Below are 26,935 nucleotides of genomic sequence, written 5' to 3' on the forward strand. Positions count from 1 at the left end.
CAATAGGCAATTAAAATAAATTATTACTTACTATTTTAATTTAAACAAAGATAAGTCAGAAGAAAAGTAGTAATTATAAGATTATAAATAACACAACAAATAATCGCATAGTTATAGTTCATAGACCACAGTTTATATTAGCTAAGATAATGTTCAGAATTTTATATTTTGTTGATTTACTAAAATTAACACATCACTGCAAAACCAAAACATTCCTCGTTCTGTTAGAATATAAATTATTTTAAATTTCTATGAAAAAACAAGTATTAAATAATTAAACTTTTAGTAGATATAATATCTATGTTTCTTTATAAATAAATAATTTATTTATAGCCAGGGCTGTGAATTTAATACACTAAAAACCTTAAAAAATTTCAAAAAAATGCAATAAAATATGCACTGAAAATGCAAAACATGCACTTAAAATTCAAAAAAAAGGAATATAAAATGCCAAAAATTATAGTATTAAATTCATTTAAAATGGTTTTCAATTTAATTTTTACATTTATATTAATATTAGGTACAGGATATTAAACATTAGTACAAAAAAAGTGTTTATTTATTAAAAAAAAATAATAAAAATGTTGATTGAATTTGAATTTACATTTGCATTAAGTTAATGTAAATGTATTTATTTTGTTAAAATAATAAAACAAACTTAAAGATATTTATTTCTATAGTGTTTTCCCGGTTTTCTAGTTGTCCTGCAATTGCCTTATTTTATCGAATCGTTATCTTTACCTAACCCGTAAATAGCTTGTGACTTGTGTAAAATATTATTTAATAAAATATAAATTTTACATAATATACATATACAGCCTGTGTAAAATAAAAAAAGTGTTTTCAAACAAGTCGATTGACAAAATTTGATTTAAAATACTAGAAAATGAACTAAAATGGCAAAAAAATGACCTAAAAAATTTAAAACGTCAAAAAATGCAAAAATATGCAAAATAAAAGTTTCATAGATGGATTTGTAGTTACATAATTCTAATTATGTACTTACAAAACTATGTCTTACAATCACCAAAAAAAAATGCACTTTCCTATAAATTCACAGCCCTATTTATAGTATAATTTAAAGAGGAAAAATCAATAACTGTATAATTGTTTTAATATTTATATCACACCAAAAATATTGTTTACAATTATACTTCAAACTTAACCAAATAACTTAAAACTCTACGCAAGTTGAAGAACATTTTCATTTTAATTTTGTCCAGAAATACTTTCAATAAATTCATTAAAGAGAATTTGTTTTGCTCTTTCTTGTAACTCAATGACTACTTTATCCAAATATTCCCTGCCTTCTAAAAACCCAACTAAGTTATGGAAACTTTTAGTCAGACGATGATCGGTGATTCGATCTTGATTAAAATTATACGTTCTAATTTTTTCTGATCTTGCACTAGAACCAACCTGAAAACATTATGTTAATATTAAATGTTATTGAATAGTAATTAAAATTCAAAATAATAAGCACTGGTTAATTAAACTATTATGTTTGAAGAATTTACTTGTTGTTTTCTAGCAGATCTAGTCAACGATTGTTGTTGCTCGAGTTGTTTTTTATAAATGATTGCTCTTAATTTTTGTAATGCTATTTTTCTATTTTTAATTTGTGATCTGTCTGTTTGACACTCGACTATAACACCTGATAATGGTAAAGAAAAATTGTAAGAGACAATATGGTCAAGTAACACAAACTCAAAACATCATTTGGAAATTTTTTTACCTGTTGGCTTATGGTGCATTCTTATAGCACTGTCAGTTTTGTTGACATGTTGGCCTCCTGCACCAGATGCTCGCTTAGTTTCTATTACTAAATCTCTGTCATTAATCACCACATCTAACTAAAATAAAAATGTATATAATTTGAATAAAAATAATTGAAATATTTATATTAAAAAATACATACATCTTACATATAAAAACTATTTTATTAGATAGAACATTATTTAATATAGTTTTTGTAACTTTTAGTATAGTTAAATATGTATTAATGTTTTTTATAAATTTATAATAATAATAATAATAATAATAATAAAACGAGTAATATGAATGCCGTTGTTGGTAACTTGATTGGTTTTACTATTTTTATATTATAAATGCTTAATTACTTCAGTTGGCTGAGGTAATATGGCTACTGTTACAGTACTAGTATGAATTCGTCCAGACTTTTCTGTTTTTGGGACGCGTTGAACTCGATGTACACCACCTTCATGCTGCAGCAAACTGTAACAATCAGTTCCCGACAGCATCAGACAAGCATGACGTATACCTCCTGTTAAACCACATACATACAAAATATAAGATATATTTTTTTTAAATTAAATTTTATATGTACATATGAGTGGGCCTGAGAGAACTGAGAGACCTCATGTGGGGACCCAGGAGTTCAAAAATATAGTTACATTAAAATTACAGGTAATTATATGAAAAAAAGAAAAAGTTGTACATTTTTAAAAATACATAATTATAATAGGTACTATCTAAAGTTTTTAAACCAAAATTAACAAAAATTGATTACACTATATTGACTAATACTGTAACATTAATTATATAATTAATTTGACATGAGAGTCTAATGGCCATTGCAAAATTCTTTTTTTTTTAATAAATTAACTTCAATAATTATTATTTTAGATGGTATTTTGTTACTTAATTTTGTACCAATTACTTGAAAATGACTACTAGATGTGGTTTTATTAGTTTTTTTAGTTAAAAAAATTGTTTTTTGCGTATCTAGTGTTAACTCTGTGCGGCATGCATTATAGGATGTAATAAATTAGGACTTTTTAAAAATATAGCCGTTATTTTAAATATAGTTTCCTAACATGAAGAACATCTTCTTGGGTACGTATGTTATTTATTGAGCAGTAATTTAATAATTTGATTTTGACAAAGTCTATTATACCATATGAGATTATTAATTTCATTAATACTACATAAATCTGCCGAAGTTTTGGTAATTCTAAAACTTAAATAAAATTTTTTAATATGTACAATGTACATCATCAAAATGATTTTTCCATTTCATATGGCTACTGATTTTGATACCTAAGTATTTATAATTAAATTTATATTCTATATTTATTGATTCACAACAGCAGTTTTCTACTTGTGTACAGTGATAACTATGAATTTTTATTTGTCTTGGTGGGTAACGTGTAAGTAATATATTATCTATTAAGGCATGAGGGATGACACAGGTTTTATCTAAATTTAGAAATAGATTATTTTTAGCTAACCATTTTTTTTTTTATTAATTTTAAAGATAATTTTACTATATTAAATATTTTATCCCAGGATTCACCTGAACATAGCATAACTTTATCATCTGTGTAACAAACTTGGTGACTTTTTAAAGAAAGTGAGTGAATACCTTTTAGTTGTATGTTGATAAGTATGGGAGAGATAACTGTTTCTTGTGAGTTGTGGTAGTGTGGTACCCCACATTTTACTAGGCACAGCAAACTAAAAGATTCATTTATTTTAAAGCATTGTTTTCTATTACTTAAGAGGATATCAGCGCACCATTTGTTTTCTCTCTCTGGCCCACGCGCAACATTGACAAAACGCAATTACGCAGAATCATTTTTTTTTTGTTTTTAAGTAATCTTCGAGTAAAATCACCAGTTATAAAAAAAAGATAGAAAATAATATTTTAGAGGAAATGACATATCGATTTTATATTTTATTGTTATTTGATTTTATATTCGACTTCCAAAATAAACAAAAAAATGTTGTAAATTTAAATTGTTTTAAAATAATATTTAGACAAATCATGTCATTTTTCCCTCAAGAATATTTTTCTCTTTATTTTTTGTAATGGGTAATTTTACTCTAAGATTAGTTAAAAACATAGAAAAAATGATTCTGCGCAAATGCATTTTGTCTATGTTGCGCATAGGTCAGTGAGAAAAAACAAATAGTGCACTGACATCCACTTAAGTATGAAAAGAACAACTGTAAAGCTTTATTACACAATCCTAATTTATTTAACTTAAGTAATAGGATGTTGTGATTAATAGTTTCAAATGCTTTCGTAAGATCTAATTAGACTGTTGTACATTTTTTTATTATTATCTTAAGACTTGTAAATAAATTGTGTCACTTCCATGATGGCTTGATCAGTGCCTTTACCTTATTGGAAACCATATTGGGATTGATGAATAATATTGTTAGTTTCTAGAAATATTACCAGCCTATCCTTCATAATTTTTTTATTATGTCGTTAATGTATGCTGTTAATAAAACATTTAGTAGAGTAATTTACATCAGTGTGTGCTAATATAGTTCTCCATAATTGATTTCATATTAAATTTGATACTATAGAATGGTCCATTTTAGTAATTGTGAGAGGGTTTGGCATAATTTTTCTATTGCTTATTAGATTCCCAATGCTAAGAAGTATTGGATGAGTTACTGTTATTGGATTGTTTATTTGTTTTACATATTTAATTGTGTAACAGATATGTTAAAATAATATGAAATTTCTGTTCCTGAGTTTAACTAAATGTTTACCCATCTCAGTATGACAATAATCAGCTACTTCGCTTTTCCATCCTTTATAGTGTGCAAAAGAATTATACATTTCAAAAAGTTCTTGTGTGAATATCATTGCTTCTTGACCTCCAACTCCAGCCGTTATTTCCAACATGACGTCTTCACAATCAAAATTTTCATTGGGAACTAATGAATTTAGAAGCTAATACATATTTTAAGATTATAAATATTGTATATTTTCAATGGTTTAAGTACCAAATGGAATAAGTATTGTAAAACATACTTCTAGTTCTAGTAATGTCAATTGCTCTTCATGAGACTTTTTTTCTTTTTGTAATTGTTCACCAAATTCTTCGTCTTTTTCTTTTTCTTGATTAACAAACACAATACTATAAGTCATAAATATTTAATATTTGAATACATGATATATTTTGGATCAGAAAATATATAATATTATGCTAACCTATTTCAAATTCATCAAGTGATTGTAAATCAACTTTTAAAGAACGTATAGCAGATACTAAGGCAAACACGTTAGGTTTGGACATGCTCTCCGAGTAATCTTCGGATATAAGTTTGTTCAAAAATGACCGTACTCCTGAATTGTTTAACAGCTCACTAGATATTCCCTTAGTTGTTGTAGCCAAAGAAGAATATGAATGACATACTAAGAACTGATGACATGAAAACGATGATCGAACATTTTTAATCGACCACAAGGTTCTATTATACAACCCAAATATATATCTGCTATTGAAGAACTTCATGTTTGACAATGATACCACTAAATAAACGACATACTCGATTTAAAATTAACAATAAAATTACTTAATTACGTAAATAGTTAAAATGTCATTGTTGTAAGTTGTAACTTGGAATTCATATTTTAATTAACAATAAAGCGAACACTGAACAGAGTCAACACCATAGATAAGTATAAATGTGTAATATACTCAACAGTCAAGACAAAATATTTACCATAGTCCATAAATCATAATATTAATTATTATGTACTATCAAAATCTATTTTAAATTGAAATCATTATTTGATAACAACATGATAAACGAGATTAGTTGGTACCACGGTTAATAGATATATTAACCGTGGTTGATACCACGATATTCCGGGCTAACCATGTACCACTCCTCTCCACCAATCAATATATACAACCACGGTCTTAGAAGAATATAACACTAGAATTAAAATATTGATTTTCAGCAGTGTTGGTCACATAATCATGATCAAGGATAATTGCTTCAACTTCCATGTCATTAACTAATTCATTTCCATCATTAATATTTGTTTCTTCGACTAATTCCCTATACAAATTAATAAATTTAATGTTTTTTTGTAAATAAATAATTAACAAACTCACTTCAACATCAGAAAAAACAGTCTCTTTTGTAGTAGAAGTTGATTCACACTGTGCACTGGTTAATTCATCAATCTACAATTAATCCTTAATTTATACTTATATTTAATTTCGACCAAATTTGAACTTAAAATGACTAAAAAAATAAACTGTGCTTATGTATTTTTTGGTAATACTATTAACTACTTACGTACTTACTTACGTAGAATCTTGTTTTAAATTTTCAATCCTTAGATATAAAAGTTGAACATTTTATAAATTTTTAACTACAAAATAATAATTCAATTTTAAATTTGATAAATTTTGTCAAAGTCATCTTTAAATGCTTAAAAAAAAAACTGTGCCTATATATTTTTAGTATTTTCAACTGCATCAAACATCTTCAGTTATTGTAATAATATATCAGGAACCTTGCATTACATTTTTACGCTTTTTTACCCATCAAACAAAATTTTATTGATAGAAATAACTACATAGTAAATACTTAATAGTTAGTACTTTAGTAGTTAATGTGACAAATTATAATTATTTATAAATCAAGTATAGAATCCTCTAAAATTATCCACTACAGACTTTAAGTTAGGTATGGTATATATAATATGTATGTAATATGGTTGTCAACTATCATTATTTATTAGATTCTTTCCACTATAGATTACTTTTTAAGTTCTTTAGAAAAAAAAAACCATTTTTTCATTCAATTTTTAAATTTTTCAGGAAAAAAACCTGCAGTTTTTTCTTCAAAACCATTTTTTCCGGAAATTTTAAATGAAACCAAATTTTCCCAATTTTTACGAAAAAACGGGAAAACCCCGGGTTTTTATCGGACATTTTGATCTCTAGTTATTTCTAGGTGAATTGCATATGTTTTATATAGACAAAGGTTGCCATATAAATTATGTAACCATGTGTCACGTAGAATTCCAAAGAAAATAATCCCAAATATTGGGAACGAATGGTGTTGTGTAAAAAATATTATAAAAGTTTATATAGTCTATTATATAGAATATCGAATTTAAATTCTGTACATTTTATTTTTTATATTTTATATTATAGTATCAAGTATCAAGTATTCAAAAATCAAAATATAATTATTTTATCTTTTAGTTTTTCCTGCAAATATGAAACATTTATTTACAACATGAGTATCTTGATCATATCTATTTTGATCTATTTAATATAGTATATAAAAATACTCGAAAATCAAGTATTCAAGTATTCACGTAATCAAGTAACAAGTATTCAAAAATCAAATATAATAAATAATATAAATATAGGTATAAATAGTGTAAATATATATAAAATTCATTTAAAATATTATATGCAAAATAATATTTTATAACTATATAATTTTATTATCTTTTACCTTTTATTTTTTTAAATATAAATTGATATTTACTAAATACAATTTAATTGATCATAACATACCAAGTTATACATTTTTAAATTTTAGATAATTGAAAATGTTTATTTTACCTAATAATCAAATTAGTATTTTTTTTTTTAGAATAATGTACATTTATTTTTAAAATGAATAAGGAACTTTACATCTATGGTGTAATCAAACTATAGGTAGGAAGGTATCTACTAAATTTGTAAAAAAAAATAAATAAAATGCACCAAGTCATTTTGACTAACTTATTTTTTTTTAGCTATCAAACGTTTATTTAGCTATTATACGTGTACGCCTTATCCTTTTTTGTTTTTCGAGGTGATCTATCAATTTTTTTTTATATTTTACCTACCATGAGGTATCATTTTTGATATTATTCGGTGAATAGGTGAATCTTAGTGTCTTAGTACCTATTTAGGTGCATCATGGAGCCCGCGGTAGCATCATGGAGCCCGCGGTATGTACATTTGCGTGTACAAACTGCGATTCATGCGAGCCGGAATTAAACGATGTAAACTATAAATAAACGATACTGCATGGGGGTCAAGTAATGTGATAAACGTGCGTCTCCCATGTAGTGGTGCATTACCAAAAAAAAAAAAAAGTACCTATTTAGGTACCAATGTTTCTTATGAATAAACACTATAAATAAAGACAAGTACCTGATACGATAAGCAAAAGAATAAAATATGAACAACGGATAACTTAGTTCGATCAATTTGATACCTTCATACGATATACAGTCAACTCGCGGTATAACAAAGTTCGATATAACGAAAATCTTGGTATAACGAATAAAACTGTCATTCCCTTGAAAATCTCGTGATATAACGAAAAATTAAATGTATTTTTGTCCCCTCTATATAACGAAGTGTCGATGAAGGTATCTGTGACGACTGGAAAGTGAAACTTCAAGATTTGTTATGTGAATACGATCCGAAAAATGTGTTCAATGCTGACGACAGCAGGACTATTTTTTAAATGTTTACCTGACCGAACACTAACATATAAAAATGATAAGTACCACGGGGGTAAACTTAGTAAGGAACGAGTCACATTACTTTTTGCAGTAAATATGGACAATAAAAAATAAACAATAAAAAATCGTGGACGACTACTGAACTGTGGAATGAATGGCTTGAAACCCTCAATAATGATATGCGAAAACAACGTAGAAAAATTATTATGTTTGTTGATAATTGTACTGCCCATAACAATAACCCTCCTACTCTTTCTAATGTGCGAATTGAATTCCTCCCGACAAACATTACCTCAAAACTGCAACCTCTAGATCAAGGGATAATTAAAAATTTTAAAGTTCTGTATCGAAAAGAAATTGTTTCTGAATTTTTGGCTTGCTTGGATAATAACGATTTTCCGAAAGTAACCATTTTGACTGCTATAACGATGAGCCATAAAGCCTGGAACAATGTGACTGGACAAACAATTCGTAAGTGTTTTAGAACGTGTGGGTTTGTGAAAGTTATTGACAGAGAAGAGGACGAAGCCCTTGCCACTTTAGAAGTTGACAGTCAATGGCATAGATTATCTACTGTTCCAGTCGAGCAGTTATCAACATTTGAAGAATTTGTTGCTATCGACGATGATTTGGCTATCCGTGGAGTTCTCAATGACGAAGAGATTTTGAAGAGAAGTTGATGATGAAGAAGGTAATGACGAAGAAGAATTTTGTGAAGATTAACCCCCCGTAAGTTCAAAGGAAGCAAAATCAGGTGTCCGCGCTGTCTTAAATTATTTACAGAGACATGACATCGACGACAATGTGTTTCGTAATATTTTAAATTTGGAGAACACTATTGACCGCATAAGCGCAAGTAACAACAAACAAAAAATAAATAAATATGTCTATATAATAAACTAAAAATAAATTGTAATTAATTAATAAATAATATGTATGTATGTATCTAATAAAATATGTAATAATATCTAGGTAATATGTAATTATACAAATCTAATAAAACCTAAATTTATTTTCTTTTAAATCTCGTTTAAACGAATTTTGTTGATTTATGCTTTTGATATAACGAATTTCGGTATAACGAACTTTCGATATACCGAACTTTTTTCTCAGTCCCTTGAAATTCGTTATATCGCGAGTTGACTGTAGTTCGAATAGTTTGCTAGTTCTATAGTTATTAGTTAGGTAAGTACTATTCGAGAGTTTACTTATAGAACGCACTCATTAAATTTGTTTTCAATTTTGTAGTGTTTTGCGCGGAACTCAAAAAATAATGATCTATAAAAGTAAATTTCCTTATTATTGTTTTAAACGTTAAAAAAAGCCATTATATTATATTTCATACAAACCTTGTCCTAACAATTACGAACATAGGCGTGCGCAGACATTTGTGGCAGGGTGGGCTAAGTCAATAAAAATTAAGAAACCTGAACTCTGATGGAAGAAATAATTAAAATATTACATACTTTAATTTGCTTACTCATAATCACCCACTATTTAAGGCACAAATCATTCATATTATGATAAAAAACAGAAACATATTTTTTTAAATTTAAATTAGAAATATTTTAATTGTCAACACAGTTTTAAATTTTAAATAAATACAATTTTGCAATCTGTAATGGTAATATGTTATCAATTTTATTTTTAAAGACATTTAATTAATTATTATTTATTATCATTGCGTATCAATTTTTCACCTACCTATATTTAATGTTTTATGATTTAAAAAATCAAAAATCGTGATGTTTAGATCATGTACTACTATGTGTACAAATTTCGGTACGTCTCGCTGGCACCCACCTGCCCCCCCCCCTTGTGCGCACGCTTATGATTACGAATACAACAGAAAAAAATCAGTCAAATCGGTCAAGCATAAATAACAAAATAACATTATAGCACATATTATTATGTAAAGACTACGTATGCTCATAGAGTATATAAAGACTAAGCCTGCCCATAGAGTAAACCTATAATGACAACGTTTATAATATTAAAATTTAGTGCAACAGTATCGAATTCAAATCTCAGATAACATTACAATTTTTCACAATATTTTGAATTATTCCGTAGACTTTTCAAAAATGTTACATCATACGAACATTGCTTTAACAATTACAAACAGAACAAAAAAAGTTATTCAAAACGGTCAAGCCGTTTTTGAGTTTTAGCGATACAAACGGACAGCAATTAATTTTTATATGTATAAGGATTAATTTTATGATATTATTTTTATTTGATAAATATACCATTAATAACGTATAATAGTGTCCGGGTTTATATTGCAATACTTATAGGTTATAACTTAAAATAATTTGAGTGCACTTATGCCCTTAAAAATAATAAATCACGTTAACATACATTTAAAGTGCAATCATTTGTTTAGAAATAGGAATTAAATAAAGTGTCGTCATATCAAGAATTATATTGTAGAAAATTCTCACTCCTCAAATTACGCCACTAATTGCCTACTTATAATAGTTATTATTAAATATGTAAACAGTGTATCAAATTGCTAATTACAATTTGCATTCAAAATTCAAATAATTTAACAAAATATAAGAAAATAATGCTTTAATGCATAATATATAATATTATGTAGACTACAACAGTAGGTAAGCAAAACACTGTCACGCCGCAGTAAAGAATTCACAATTCATATAATTATTAAACAATGCTGATTATGAAAATAACCAAAACATATACTACCTATATTTTATTATCAATTATACTATAATATGACAGTCTGAAAAATTCTACATTTTTTCAGAAATATCTTATTAATTGTCGTTCGGTTGACATGTGTGCGCACGATTTCCTTTCGCTCCGTTATCTCGCGTAATAATAAAAACGCACTCTTATACATTATAATATGGTTGAATTTGTACGTATACCGATCAGCCAATCTATAATCGACTAATAGTTACATGTAGAATTTTTGAAAGTATAACATAAGTTCAATTATCTGCCGGGCCTTTGCAGAACGTCGGAAATACATAATAATAACTTATTGTTCGGTAAGAAAAAAAAGTTTTTAATATATTTATTTTTACCTCGCATCACAGCATCAGTGGTGTATTTGTGAGGGGGGTCCATGGGGTCCGGGCCCCTCTCCTCAATTTATATCCAACATAGTCAAATTTTGAAATTGTACGTGATTTTCAAAAATAAATGTATATTTTTTAATAAAAATATCATTGTGCTTAATGCATGGTTGCTACTATTGCTGTAGTTTATAATATACCTAAAAACACGATATAGTTTCATGCATTTCTGCAGATAATTAAGAAATAAAAAAGGTGCAGTAGTGTCGATAATATTCTATTGTCTTGGTGCAGGTACTGTTATGGTGACAGTATAAGTTTGTTAATACTAAATACTAATAAATCGTGGTGGCTACAGCACTTAAGCATTTTCTATACACGATAAAATTTTAAAAATATTTTTACTTGGTTTGTGTAGTTTACGGACATTTCCAGTTTCCAATTTTTTTTGTCCTTTATTCTATAAATGTCAATTAAATTTCGTTGGTTAAAAAAGCTTGAAAATTTAATACAAGGCTTTTGATATATTGTTACAATAACAGTTGAAAATATTAAAAAACAGTCACAATTTTTTTTTGAAAGTATTTAAAGTGTGAATTTTGAAAAAGATATTTTAAAATTTAAAATTAGTAATATATCATAGGCTGATACTGACCGACTTCGCTCAGAATCATTTTTCGTATACACTATACAATGATATACTGATATTATATCACGGAATTCAATTTTAATACCATCCATTACAGCGATCCTGCACTTGTAAACCTACTGTATATAAAACGACACCCACATTCTTGCCTTTTTAATATTGTAATATACGAAACAAAAATATTGTTCGTTTAAATACGACGGAAAAAAATGTATTTAGTACTCCGGAATAAAATACGAAGAAAAAGTATTTTGAAAGTATTTAAACACTATATTTAAATACCAGTATTCGAATAGGTACAACTAGACAGTAGACTGATTATGTTATTAATGTTGTAATCATTTTTTTTTTTTTTTTGGTTGGTTGTTTATCTTAAACCGTGGTTTACCATTCTATTCGCAGCCGATTTGACCACTATGAGTTGTCACGGATTGTAGATCGTTTAATATCTTGGTCCGTGATTGTTGTTATAAAAAAAATTTTTTATCTGAAATAGGTGTATTTTCGTTTATAATTATGAGAATATCATACAAATTCTGTTTAATCAAAAATGGACAGCCCAAAAATGTAATTATTGGCGATTCTCCTCGCTCGAATGAAAATAAGTACTCTTTACATACTTACAACAATTTTTTACTGTGCACACAGCAAGGGTAGACTGGCTATTTTTGGTCCAGAGTGCAAAACTAATTAGGGGCCCGTACCTATATATTTTTTTTAACTTACTTAAATTAGGAAAGAGTTCTGCATTACAATAAGAGTTAAATGTTAGAAAGGGCCCGGCAGGTTTTGCTCTAGATCCATGCCTGAGTAAAGTCTCCAATGGCATTGTGTTGGAAAAATGAACTGAATCCCTCCACTATGAAAAAAAATGTATGCGCTAAAAATGGTATGAATAAAATGTTTTATATTTTATGTTTTATGCCTGTATATACAAAGGTGGGCAAGTTAATGATAATAATTAAGTTAAGTTAAGAGGACACAAGATCGATAAGTTAAAAGTTAACAGTTAACAAATTATAAATTTAACTCAATAAATTAAAAGTTAATATAGAAAAAAATATTAACTTAACTCAGTTTAAAAAAAGTTAATCAATTTTTTTTAATTAGTATGTAAATTACATAAAGAGTAAATGTGTTTTTCTAGTTTCTAATTTATAAATTATAAAAACTATTTTATTGAACTATTTTCATAATGTACACTGTAAACCCTTTTACTTTTACTTTACTATTATTTACTAATTTAAACTATACTCATCTCAAATTAATTATTTAACAAATATATTTTTTTATATCGTATAGCAATAAAATGTCATAATACGTTAAGATGAATACATGAACTTCATATATATTATAAGTTATATTACATTAAAATATAACAATAGTCAATTTGTAATTTAAAATTATTAATTTAATTAAAAACATTTATAATTGCAATTTGCAACTCCCATAATAGGTATATAATTTACAACTTAATAAAATATATAAATATACACAAAATTATGTTATCAAGATAAAGAACATAAATGTTTGTGTTTTTGTATTGGAATATTTTTATTTTTTACTGATATATTAATATTTACGTATAAACGAAAAATTTCAAAATGTTTTTAACTTGATGGATTTTTTTAAAATCAACTGAGAAAAGCTAAGTTATTTCAACTGTAAATTAAACTAGTTAAGTTCATAAGTTGATTAGAAAATAAACTAACTAGTTAATGCCCACCTTTGCCTATATACTATATAAAACCGAATTAAAATATTCTTTTTTAAGTACGTGCAGGCACCTAAGTATTAATTTATTGAAAAATTAGACGGTTGTAAAGTGGAAAAGTAGGTGTAACCACACTGGAGCATAGTAGGTATTGAGTGTACCACGCCATTGAGACATAATTGACTATTGAGTAGGGGCCATTGGAATGGATGGGTTGAGTTTGAATTCAATAATAAATCATGACATAACATGAAAAATGATTCTGATCAGCCTAAATTAACTTATTTTCTAAGCATATTTTTTTAATACATTTATATTGCTACAATGCTTCTATATACTAATGCTTCTATGTACTAATGTAGGTAGAAGGATGTATATTTTATATTTATATTCTTTATTACAACTTACCTATCTGACAAACATTTTTATTTATATTTGACCATTTGCAATTGACAATAATAAGACATTATATGCTTAATCGATAACTTCATATTTTAATTCTATATTCTATAGGACTTCTATAGATATTTTTTTAGGGTTCCGTAGCAAAAAACGGAACCCTTATAGATTCGGCATGTCCGTCTGTCTGTCCGTCCGGGTGTCACAGCCACATTTTTGTTTATAGTTGGTATTTGCCAAGACTAATTTATTTTATAAATAACAAATACTACACAATAATTATTATACAAACATTAAATACCTACCTCTTCACTTAACATTTATTTAATTATTTATAATTGTCTAGTGACTAATTTTTAAAACATTGTATAGTATTACATAATTACAATATAATTATAGTATTAAAAATATATAAATCAAAACAATTTTTATACTATTTTTAGCTTTTCTCAATATAATATTTGAAATTTAAGTACCTATACCGAAATGAATAGAACTGCTAATTGTTCGCTGTGGCTGTGGAATACTTTACTGTTATCATTTCTCGTTACAACTACATCAGCTATAAGTAAGTAAATTAATAAATTAATATAAAAACGAATACAATTATTCTATGACTTATGCCACAAGAATTGTTATAACACATAACACATTAGAAGAAGTATAGGTAATATACTAATATGTATCTAATAGTTATGGTTTATTTATTGTTTGGTACGAGATCAACATTTTATTAATATCATTTATTATTATTACTGATTAGTGACTATACTATTCTGTATATTGTATAAGTATATTGCATTCAGTTGACGATCTGGTCCATTTAAAATGGATAAGAATTTCATTCATTTTACGAAACAGATACGAAAATTTAGTAGTACTTACCTACCTAGGTATGGAACAATCAGTGTGGCGTAATTTTAGGGTGGCATTAAGGTGAGTATTTGCCCCTGTCTGATTGTAAAAGCAGTCCAATTGTTTGGCTGGTTGTTGGTTAAATAACATAACTATAATTTTTCTAATTTTGAGGAAAGATGATATTGTGTGGACGTGTGGTATATGTAAGCCCTGGAAAACTATTGATACGATATTAATGAATATTTATGATTTTTTAGCTGGTCTTACGCTGATAATATAAAAGTTCTAAAAAAAAACATCACTCATAAAATGTATCCATAATTTCGAAAATATCTCTATAATCAGTGGCGTCTATAATCATAAAACAAATTGTTGTTGATTAAATAATTTTAGGTGACCTAAACTTATCATAATATTGTTATACCAACCAATAAAATATTCTATATATATTTTTTTTTATCAATACCCACCCACCCATATTTAAGATTTTGCCTGAGCAACACTTTGACCCTAGTATATGTTACACGCCACTTCCTATAATAGAAGGTATCTATTTAAAATGTTTTGATTTTTCAATTACATTTTAGGAGTCATGTTACATATTACAAATTAATTTATCTGAACCCTCAAGAAAATTATAAAATTACGCCACTGAAGTAATAAGTAGGTACCATACTTATTTAACCTCTATACCTACATATTTTTTGCTTCAAAATTAGGCTTTTTTTTGCCTCAAACACATTTAAAGATGGGAATTGTATCGAGATAAAAATTTAAGTGAAAATTAGTTTGCCAGCGAAGCGATCTGTATTTTTGTTTTGTTATATGGGCGGGTCAAAACTTTTATCCAATTATATTTAAAATTGCAGAAATCACGCCATTGAGCACTGCAGTTGTAATCGGTATATCCAGTGTATGATTTGGGAAAAAAATTGAAGGGTGATGCAAAACTTTAAAAAAAATTTGCGTAAAATATTTTCTTAAAAGAAGGACTCTACCCCCCTTCCCCTTCCAATATTGAAACACTGGGTACATCCACATAACGAGACAATGTTACGTGGTACGTATCTATCAAATTTATAAAATAACTCATTTAACATTATAATTCAATATGATAAAAACTATTAAACTATTAAGCTCAATTAAACTTTAACTAAAAACTATTTATTAAAGGCAATTATACATTCTAGTAAATTATTAAGTGAATACCTATAAATATGTACAAATCATTAATAAATTATATTTAATAAAAAAATTGTGAAAAAACAAATACGAATAAAATAATATTAGGTAGGTAATTTTTAGGTTAAAACTAAATTTATAATACAAATTATAATATAAACATTTTAATCCATCAAAATTAAAATTATGTATAGGACACTTTATTATTTGTTTGAACACGCTACAGTACAGTATTATGGCAACGATTATTGTATTTATATTTAATAATATTAAACATTTTTTTCATACCTTCTAACGAAAAAATATATAATATTATATTAGTATACTTACTCCGCTGGGCGCTGGCGCCGGGGAACACCTAACGACAAAACCTATTGGCTATTACCTATAGGTAATCCAATAGGCTATAATTATTTAGTTATATAGTTTTTAAATACAATAGGTAGTGGTTTCCACAATAATATTGCATGGTAAAACAAATAATATATAATTTTAATAATTTTAGTTTTAATAATTTACATTGATAAATCACGTATTTTTGATTTTCTGCAATTTCTTTGTTGAAATTTTTTTTATTAAAATTTATATTTCTTTACATAATAATTGCATAGAATGTACCTATAACTGCTTTTAACGAATAGTATTAATTGGATTTGATTAAAATGTTAAATGAGTTTCTTTTTTTATGAATGTAATGCGTACTTATATCATTGTTTCGTCATGTGGGTGTACAGGTTTCGTACTACAAAATGTTCATGAAAAGTTATCCATATATTCAATATTGTGTAATTATTATGTGGTGTGTACCAAATTAAATTCCTAATAGTTAAATAAAATTACTAAAATTTTCATCTGTTTCATGAAATGGAACAGAAAGTCAAATGGACATATTATATTATACTAAGTAGTAGGTACTTAAATTATGAAGTATATAATAAATATCATCGATATAATATGTGAAATAATACGATTTTGAAATAATTTTATTCTAGTTCAATCACCACCTAATATTATTAAAGAACCATCTACTAATGAGCTACTGTTTCAAGTAGCTACTGATCAATATTCTAATGATAAACCATTTATAATCGATTGCGAAGCAGAAGGAGAGCCAGTTCCAAAGTATTATACATTATTATTTAGTTAAATTGTGTGAAATTTGTTTTTGAAAAATTAAATGGTTTTATTAAAGATATCGATGGATGAAAAATGGTAAGAACTTTGATTGGCAAGCATATGATGACAGAATAGCTCAAAAGCCTGGCAGTGGTTCTCTCGTAGTTATCAAACCTAGAGATGAAGATCTTGGTACTTATGTTTGTTTTCAAAATAATAAAAAGCTTACTATTTAACTACCATTTAATAAAACAATTTTTATAGGACAATATCAATGTTTTGCTGAAAATTCTTGGGGTATAGCTACTTCTAAATCTGTGATGGTTGTGAAAGCTGAACTAAATTTGTTTAGCAATGAACCAAACCTCTATATTGATGCTCAAGAAGGCGAGCCATTTAAACTAAGTTGTCATCCTCCGACTGCATGGCCTAAGCCAGTTGTAAACTGGCTAAAAAAGGTAAATGCTCACAACAATATAATTTATCAATTATATTTATTAATCATAATTAATGATTATATTTCATATAAATCTAGAATGAAAATGGCACGAATGCTGTTGACAGTAGTAGAATAACGGTAGACCCAGAGGGTAATCTTTGGTTTTCGTATGTAACGCAACATGACGCTAACTCTGAATATCATTGTTATGCTAAATCATTGATAATGTATGAATGTTTTACTATTCAAATCAAAATATTATATTATAATAGCTTAAATTATTTGTAATTATTAGGAGTGAATTTAAATATGGTAATCCTGTATATATAAATGTTATTCAAACTGCTGGAACATTATTACAAAATAAATATCCACCTGTTCGACAGTATGTAAATAGAAGGAATGAAGTAGCATTATTAAATAAAGCAGTTGAATTGTTTTGTATTTATGGTGGATCGTATGTAATACTACACTTGTATTAGTTTTAATAACTTAGTCAACAAATATAATTTTTTTTTATTTAAAACTCACAGCCCATTACCCCAAACTATTTGGTTAAAAGACGGAAGGGCCATACAATTCAATGAACGGATTATCCTAAAAAATTACGGAAAAAGTTTCATTATTAGGAAAGTAAATTTTGAAGATAGAGGAAAATACACATGTGAAGTTAGCAATGGTGTGGGATTGCCCGAATCGTATAATATTGTGCTTGACGTCATGGGTACCTACTGCAATAATATGATATTTATAGCAGCTATTATAATATTATATGAACAATTATTGAAGTAAATACGATTTAATAAATAGCTGTCCCGAGTTTCACTATCATTCCACAAATTGTGGAAGGAGGCGAAGGAGAAACTGCAGTTATTAAATGTGAAGCAAGTGGCAATCCACAACCTTCAATCAAATGGATTCATAACGGTCGTCCATTAAATGAAGCATCACCAAATCCAAGACGCTCTGTTACTTCAAATTGTATTACAATTACTTCATTGACTAAGAATGATACTGGAAATTATGGCTGTAATGCTACCAACAGTATTGGATATGTTTATAAAGATGTTTATATTAATGTATTAGGTTTGTTTTAATGAATTATTAATACCTTTGAATTATGATATTAACAACTATTGTGTAATAATAGCTTTAGCTCCTGAAATCGTTGAACTTTCACAAAATGTAAAAACTTTTGAAGGCAGTACTACTGTAATTAAATGTAAATCATCTGGAGTACCTAAACCACATACAAAGTGGACAAAAAATAATATAGAAATTACTGGTGGACGATATACAACACTAGATAATGGGGACTTACAAATAAGGTTAGTTGTTATAAAATATATAGAATTTTAATTCACGATTTTAATCTTTATTATTTTTTTTAGAGGAATCAGTTTTACTGATGCTGGAATTTATATTTGCATTGCTACTAATAATTATGGGACGGCAAATGCCTCAGTAACACTTACTGTTAAAGGTGCACAATTTAAAGTGTGTATATTTTAGTATTATGTACACAATTAAAATAACCACATTTTGTCTATAGAACATACGAAAATTATCACTGAACCTGAAGATAATGTGGTTGTTTCTGGATCAATGGTGACATTTCAATGTACAGCAATTGCGGATCATTCTTTGAATCTTAAGATTGTCTGGTTAGCTAATAATGAACCTATAAATTATTATACACAACCTCGTTATGTTAAAAATAATGATCATTCTATGACAATAACTAAGACTATTGAATTGGACTCTGGAATTTACACATGTTTAGCTAAAACTGAGTTGGACCAAGTCTCAGCGAATGCCACCCTTATTGTTCAAGTAAAGTAACATTATTTATGTCTTATGGTTAAGCTCATTATGATTTATGATGTTAATTATTTCATATGCATACATATTTTATTTTACACAACATTTGTTAGGACAAACCAAATCCACCAACAGTATTGGAAATCATTTGTAATAATAGAAATGCAGTTGTAAAATGGAAATCAATGGGAGATAATCGTGCACGTATCATACGCTACACTGTTGAGTATAATACTAGTTTTGATCCTGGCACTTGGTTAGTTGCATCAGATAATGTACCTGCATCTAATCTCGAGTTAATTGTACCAATGACGCCGTGGGCAAATTTTACATTCCGAGTAATTGCAAAGAACAACGTTGGTAAGTCGAACCCATCTTTACATTCAAGTGTTTGCACCACACAACCAGATGTACCTTATAAAAATCCAGAAAATATTGAAGCTTATAGTGTTGAACCATCTAAACTTGTTATTAGCTGGACAGTAAGTACCTACTGATTAAATTAAAAAGAAATTGCTTGATGAAATTTAAAACATACAATTTTATAATGTTAAGCCAATGCCAAAAATCTGTCATAACGCTCCCGGCTTAAGATATCGAGTTTATTGGAAACAAAATATACTTGGTGAAGTATGGAATTTTAAAGAAATAACAAATTATACTATAAATAAATTAAGTATCCCAAATCAACCGATAGACAAACATTATAAAGTAAAAATTGTCGCATTTAATGAAAAGGGTGAATCTATCGGACTTCAAAAAGAAGTCATTGGATATTCGGAGGAAAATGGTACATTTTTTGATGTTAGTTAACTGTTATTATTTTTATTTTAACTATCGTTATTTTACAGTTCCAGTTGATGCACCTCAAAATCTAACTGTTATAAATGTTACTGGTAGTAAAAGTGCTATTTTGAGTTGGGAACCAGTTTCACCTGAATCTGTAAAAGGAACATTTAAAGGCTACAAAGTAAATTTATATAATATATTATATTCTTTATAACTACCCATTTAAATATTTTTATTTATTAGGCATTAATGAATAATGGTATTATGTAGGTACATAATATTTTAATAATTAATTATTTAAATAAATTAAATTAATGTAATATTTAATATAGATCCAATTTTGGACTGATAGAGATGGAAAAAATAATAAGATTGAAGAGAAAGTTAGTTTAGATAGAACAACGGTTGAAATTAAGACATTTTTTCCTAACGCTAAAAATTTTGTGCTTATTTTTGCATACAACAGTCGATTTAATGGACCACGTAGTGAATTAATATCTTTTGATACACCCGAAGGAGGTACTTAATTCATTTTATAGAATTCAATAATTTATTTTATTACTTATGTCATTAATTTTATATTTATTTGGTGCTATTTTTTATTTTTATTTTTATGACTTATTCTTTGGCTTGTATCAAGCCATATGTAATAATTCATATAAGTACCTCTATATTATCAGTGTTTCTCAACCTGGGGATCGCGACCCCCTCGGGGGTCACTAACTTATTATTTAGGGTCGCGTATGAATTAAAATTGTATGCATTATATATATTTGTAAATATTTGGTATACGTTTTTTTAATTAAAAATAATTATAATATTATATGTATTTTATGTTGTGTACAATGTACAGTAATTATAGTATTAATTATTAATAATAATCTATATTCTATGCGAGTATTTAAAAAAAAATATATGTAGGGAGGTCGCTAAAAATTGAAACTCGAAAAGGGGGTTGCCACAGTAAAAAGGTTGAGAAACACTGCTCTATATCAAGATGGATTTATAAATTCACATTGGTAATTATACTAATTAGGACATAATTTTATTTGTTTAAGTCCCTGGGCCCGTTCATGGAGTAGAGACTGATCAATGGGGTTCTTCCGCAATTTTGTTAAGTTGGCAACCACCGGACGAACCGAATGGAGTATTGACAGGTTACGAGATTTCTTATGAATCAATGACTCAACGAGGGGTAGGAGAAAGGGCAAAACTCCCATCTATTACCAATCCTAAACAGACTACTGCCAAGTTAGCTTCATTAAAACCATCAACTAATTATCGAATTTACATCCAAGCAACTACAAAAGCTGGTGTTGGTGAACCGTACGTAAACATTTGTGTAGATATTTTATAATATTATATTCGAGATATTTTAATCATTTTTTTCTCTCTATAGATTTTTTATTGAACAACAAACCAAATCTCCCTTACAAGTAGACACTGAACTGGATAAGCCTGAGTTCAGTTATGTCCATAAAGCATATAGTAAATTTTTTGATACAGTTCGTATTTATTGGAAACCAAGCCTTGATAGAAATCCTGGATCTCACTTCTATGTGAAATACAGGTAAAAATACAAATTAATAATTAGTGCCTATATTCGGGGTAGTTTTATCAATAGTGAATGTGAAATAATGAATTCAATAAAAATATAAACACTTTTTATATATTATTTTTGGAAAATGTAAGAATTTTTTCACCTTATACGTATTAATGAATAATAATTGTAAATAATAAGTCATATCATAGGCTTGAAGGCGATTATTTGTACGAAGAAACTAAACATGAACTTGACAAGAATTTTATTGATGTAAAAGGTTTGAAACGAGGACAATTGTATGAATTTATTGTAGTTGTTGTGGATGGATATACCATAAGAGAATCAGATATTGTTGAAATTGAAACATCAAGCTATGTAGCTGGTAAGTTGTTATAACTTTATCTTTACGAGGCTTTTGAAGTGTCCCATAATATATTTTTCTTTATAAATAACCAGTGTGGCCCAAAAGTCCCTTATCACCTTCATAGTACCTCCATGGCAAATCAATATATTTAAATGCAGTTTTTTTCAGTAATTTGTATGGATACTTTAATTTATTGGCATAAGATTCAAGTTTCTATGTAATTAAGTTTTCAAATTTCCAAGATAGTTGTTTTCTTAAATTCTTGATTATATTTTTTTAAACTAGTTAAAAAATAAAAATTATTAAAATTGAGTGAAAATCAACCGAGTTAAGGACAATTGAGTTGTTGACTTCGTAAGAAAAAGACCTAGTTATGTTTGCAAACCACAATTCATATGATTTCATGAACTTCGAATGGAATGTGGATTTTTGTATATATTCATTTCAATACAATATAATTATATAGGGAAAATCGTAATTTTCCAAAAATCGAGACATTAAGCAATTGATATAACATTATTGTAGTCATTATACGATGATTTTTGACGACCTGGATACTCAATTTCATATTATAGCTTTGCAACTTTCATTATTTTGAGGCAAACATTATACCATGTTGATGTAATCATGTACCGACTACAGAGGACGTATAAATTGTTGTAAAACACAATAGTAATAATATACTGTATGAAGTATTAAGTAAATTGTCATAAAACCCATAGGCGTGCGCAGCCCTCTTGTTCAGGGTATGCAGAAGCAGTGGCGGATCCAGGAGGAGGGGGGGCAAAAGGGACATCCCCCCCCCCCCCCCAATCGCCTTAGTTTCCCATTGTTTACAGTGTTTACACTGTGTTTAGCCAATTTTGTACTTTTTCCTCCCCCCCAAATTAAGCGCTGGATTACCACAGGCACCCCCTGAAAGTTATTTTAAGAATGTAAAATTCTGATAAAATATATACACAATACACAAATAGTTTCGAGTTTAAACATAATAATATGTACACTCCTGGGCTGCACTATAATTAGTAATTATTTTTTTTGCGCACAAAAATTTTTTTTCTAAAAACGATTTTTGCCCCTCAAAGAGCTTCAGGGTATGCAGCTGCATACCCTGCATACCCCCTGCGCACGCCTATGATAAAACCAATCCGGGAGATTGATTAAATCCCTCATTAAATCATTTAAATCGTTTGATTATCTTGTTTTTCAAATATAACTACTATTATTTATAATAGATAGCTAGATCAGTCGCATCGTGTCACAGACTATACTTGTACCTATAGTTGTATCTATTTTTTGTGATTGATAACATTGTATAACCTTTGATTTTAAAATATACGTATATAAAACGTATAAAATGGACCTAACTATATTTTAAAATCAATGATATAACTAAAACATATAATTTCTAAATTTCAAATATATTATTATTACTAAATATATTAGGTATATTTATTGTTTATTAATTTTTGTTTGTTTGATATGGTTCAGTTAAGTACTTAAATGTTAAAAGTAGCTAAAATATTATTCACCTAATAATTGCACTACTTTATCTAGGTATCATGGAAGCAGAAGAAACAACTGTATAGTTATAAAACCATTCAACCAAGGAGAAACTTATAAAAAGCACAAATATATATATTTCAATCCGTGGAACATCTAAGTGATTTAATTGCAAGTGGCATAATAAACTACCTGTCTGACATTGATTAAGTATATTTGATAGACTATACTATATACCAACCTATGTAATTAAAATAAATATATTTTGCGATGACCAGGTGTAAATTAAACATACCAGCTTAATCCACATTGTTTCTTGTTTTTTGGCAATGTGAATTTTTTTATAATTATTTCCTGGTGTCCATCAGATAATTTTTACAAACTTAAACTACATTTTAACAGTTTGTATTATATTAGTACGACAGTACCACATTAACTTCAGCAAAACAACCTATTATGACGTGTATACTGTAGATGTGTAACTTTGAGGTAAGCTAACTATTATATATAGGTATAATGTATATACATAATATACCTATTTATATATGTTACTAAAATTTTAATAGTTCTTTATTTTATTCTGTTTAAAAATGAGTTGGTCAATAGGTGGGTATTAGATTATTATTATTTAATATATGAATTAAATATTAATAGATACAATTAAAATTTACTAATCATAGTATAGGTCGTACTGTATAAAGCTGTGTTTCTTAACCTCTGTTCCGCGAAAGCACTTAATCAAAATATTTAAAAATAACTAAAGATCAGTGATGGCTAATCTAAGGTTGAAAAAAATGTTAGGCACAAATAATATAAAATATTACATAATAGTCAATTACAGTTTATTTATTTTTAACCGTACTAAGTAATAACTAGTATTACCGATATCGTACGCTAGTAATAGAAAAGGCTGTGTGTTGAATTGCCTATATCTTGGAAGTAGGCGTTGTCATACTGTCGCTTCTGAAAATTTAATCGTGCATGCAATTTTGGTTACCTGTCCTTGACACCTTCAATCTTTTCGGTAGATACAATCACAAGTTCAATCTATCGAATAGTCCTTCGCAATCATCGATTACCCTACATATTTTGTTTTTTTTTTTTTTAGTAGTTCCTCATAAAAACAATATATGTATTTGGTGTTCCCTGATATCAAAAAGGTTAAGAAACACTGACATAAAGTATGTATATGTTTCCTCTCACCCCCGTGAACTTTATCGGATCGATGAGTGCAGGGCCGGGCTTAGTTAATATCGGGGTTATGTGTGAAATTGCGAATTTTTTTTGGGGGGGAGGCCTATTTATTTGTTTAAAACATTACGCGCAGATGCCAATTATATATAGAGACATAATGTAGTACACTATAGTAAATAGTAAAAATATAACAGTAACTCAAAATGGTTACGATAGAAAAGTAGGTTGTTCATTATAGCCATGCGAATCGTATGATTTATAGGTTTATTACGATTTACGAGCGTAGTTTTTGGAACAATTTGGCACTGTGAGAGGGGTATGGAAACGGAGGAACGCTGAGACACTCTAAAGTTGATACTGAAGAGGAGAGTCGGGGCATCTATAGAGATAGATATAGGTAACCGTTGATTATGAATACTCAATAAGTAGTAAGTGTGAAAGTACTAATTAGTATTCATAATCAATGCTATTACTTATTAGTAATTTAGAGATAGTCTGATTTTAGGCCTATATCTATGAACCTGAATCATTATAGATGAATACATGAATTATGGACCCGACAATTTATTTACTGGCCTCGGGGCCTTTCAATGCGCGACGGGCCCCTATGTCCATAGTGTTGGGGAAGTTACTTATTTTTGGTAATTAAATTACATTACTAATTCCTTATCAAAATTGTAACTAAATTATTTGGAAGTTACTTTTTTATTTGGTTAAGTAATAAGTTACATTACTTTTGAGTTTAAAAAGTAACTCAATTGCAATAGAAGTTACTTTTTTCTTCAAAAATATCACTGGAGCTTAATAATCATGTTGTCAATACAACAATACTAGTCCCGTAAGGAATACTTTTAAAAACTACTTTAGTAAATACTCAAATACATTTTTTTTTAAGTATTTAAGATACTACTCAAATACTTTAGTTGTATAGTATTTCAAATACTACTCAAATACTTTGAAAAAGTATTAATTGGAATACTTTTCAAATACTTTTGGTTTTTAAAGTTGGTTTCTAATAATTATCGTAATATAAACACATAGGTAGTAGGTTATTAATTAATAGTTTAAGCCTTTAAAGGGAATATTGTTATTCAATAACTATTTTTAGAAATCTGGTTTTCACAAACCTTCGGACTTCGCTAACACAGAAATACAGAATATTAAATAAAACTATTATTCTATTATTGTAGTTGACAATAATATATTTCCAACCAATTATTTTGAATAAAAATAAAATGTTCGAAATAAAAAACCAAAGTATTCAATACCAAAAAGTATTTAATACAAAAACAAGTATTTAAAATACCATTCTAAATACTTTGTGCTGAAAGTATTAAAAAGTTATTCAATCTTAAAAAAGTATTTGAATAATTTTACTCAAATACTTTTACTTAAATACTTTACAGGACTGAACAATACATAAACTAAATAGGTAATGAAAATCAACAATAAGAAATTATTAACAGATACTTATTTTGCTACACTATTATTATTATTTTTTATTGATCTTAAACCCGGCAACTATGGCCATTAACTGTAGTAGGGGATTATTAACTGTGATTGGTAAGGTTGGTATGGTAAGATGTGTTCCAAACACTTGTATGTGTAGGAAGGTTTTTACTACTTCGGATCTGGGTGGTCAACCATCCGGGAACTAGTAGCAGCGGACGTAACTTACTCTCAGTCGTATTGCGCGACTGGTAGCAGGCAAGCCACACTTTTATTATTATTATTTATTACCTATCGATAGTTCCAACAATGCTGTATGTGCAGACGATGACGTCATCGTACGCCGTGAGCCATCTGCGACGATACAACACAGAGTAATAGTATAAGAATTCCATTCTAAAAGTAAAGGTACCTACGGTTTCCTGGCCGCGGCGACCGGCCGCACCATACTGCTCATGGACGAGTACAGCCGCCGGTCGCAGCGACTCTAATGCTGTTCCATTGCAGAACAGTCGCTGCGGCCGGTCGCGTCTAAGAAACCGTACCTTAACACTTTATAGTCAAATAGTCAATAGCTTTAACAAAAATATTACAGTTCAGACAACTTTACTTATAAA

General features: G+C 28.0%; 3 protein-coding genes across 3 annotated transcripts; 2 read left to right on the forward strand and 1 right to left on the reverse strand.

Annotated features, from left to right (window-relative positions):
* Positions 1-1,096: 1,096 nt before the first annotated feature.
* LOC100167577 (peptide chain release factor 1-like, mitochondrial) lies at positions 1,097-5,499 on the reverse strand. The gene is made up of 7 exons (XM_001944436.5): positions 4,973-5,499; positions 4,793-4,878; positions 4,528-4,711; positions 2,121-2,284; positions 1,736-1,853; positions 1,518-1,654; positions 1,097-1,419 (listed from the first exon to the last, which is right to left on the reverse strand). Exons 1-7 carry the CDS (start codon positions 5,274-5,276, stop codon positions 1,210-1,212), a joined length of 1,203 nt encoding a protein of 400 aa, XP_001944471.1. The 5' UTR covers positions 5,277-5,499; the 3' UTR covers positions 1,097-1,209.
* A 2,961-nt stretch (positions 5,500-8,460) lies between these two features.
* Positions 8,461-8,934, forward strand: LOC103308603 (tigger transposable element-derived protein 6-like). Its single transcript, XM_008182289.1, has one exon. The coding sequence runs from the start codon at positions 8,461-8,463 to the stop codon at positions 8,932-8,934; it is 474 nt and encodes a 157-aa protein (XP_008180511.1).
* A 2,115-nt stretch (positions 8,935-11,049) lies between these two features.
* On the forward strand, positions 11,050-23,949 carry LOC100168201 (neuroglian-like). Its single transcript, XM_008182290.2, has 20 exons — positions 11,050-11,271; positions 14,504-14,628; positions 17,093-17,222; positions 17,293-17,408; positions 17,481-17,674; positions 17,752-17,882; positions 17,951-18,112; positions 18,189-18,379; positions 18,466-18,741; positions 18,806-18,983; positions 19,047-19,138; positions 19,208-19,488; positions 19,590-19,958; positions 20,032-20,266; positions 20,328-20,446; positions 20,598-20,784; positions 21,324-21,591; positions 21,665-21,835; positions 22,018-22,190; positions 23,730-23,949. Exons 2-20 carry the CDS (start codon positions 14,547-14,549, stop codon positions 23,759-23,761), a joined length of 3,387 nt encoding a protein of 1,128 aa, XP_008180512.1. The 5' UTR covers positions 11,050-11,271; positions 14,504-14,546; the 3' UTR covers positions 23,762-23,949.
* Positions 23,950-26,935: the final 2,986 nt, after the last annotated feature.

This window comes from Acyrthosiphon pisum, chromosome A1 (assembly GCF_005508785.2).
Source record: "Acyrthosiphon pisum isolate AL4f chromosome A1, pea_aphid_22Mar2018_4r6ur, whole genome shotgun sequence".
NCBI lineage: Eukaryota > Metazoa > Arthropoda > Insecta > Hemiptera > Aphididae > Acyrthosiphon > Acyrthosiphon pisum.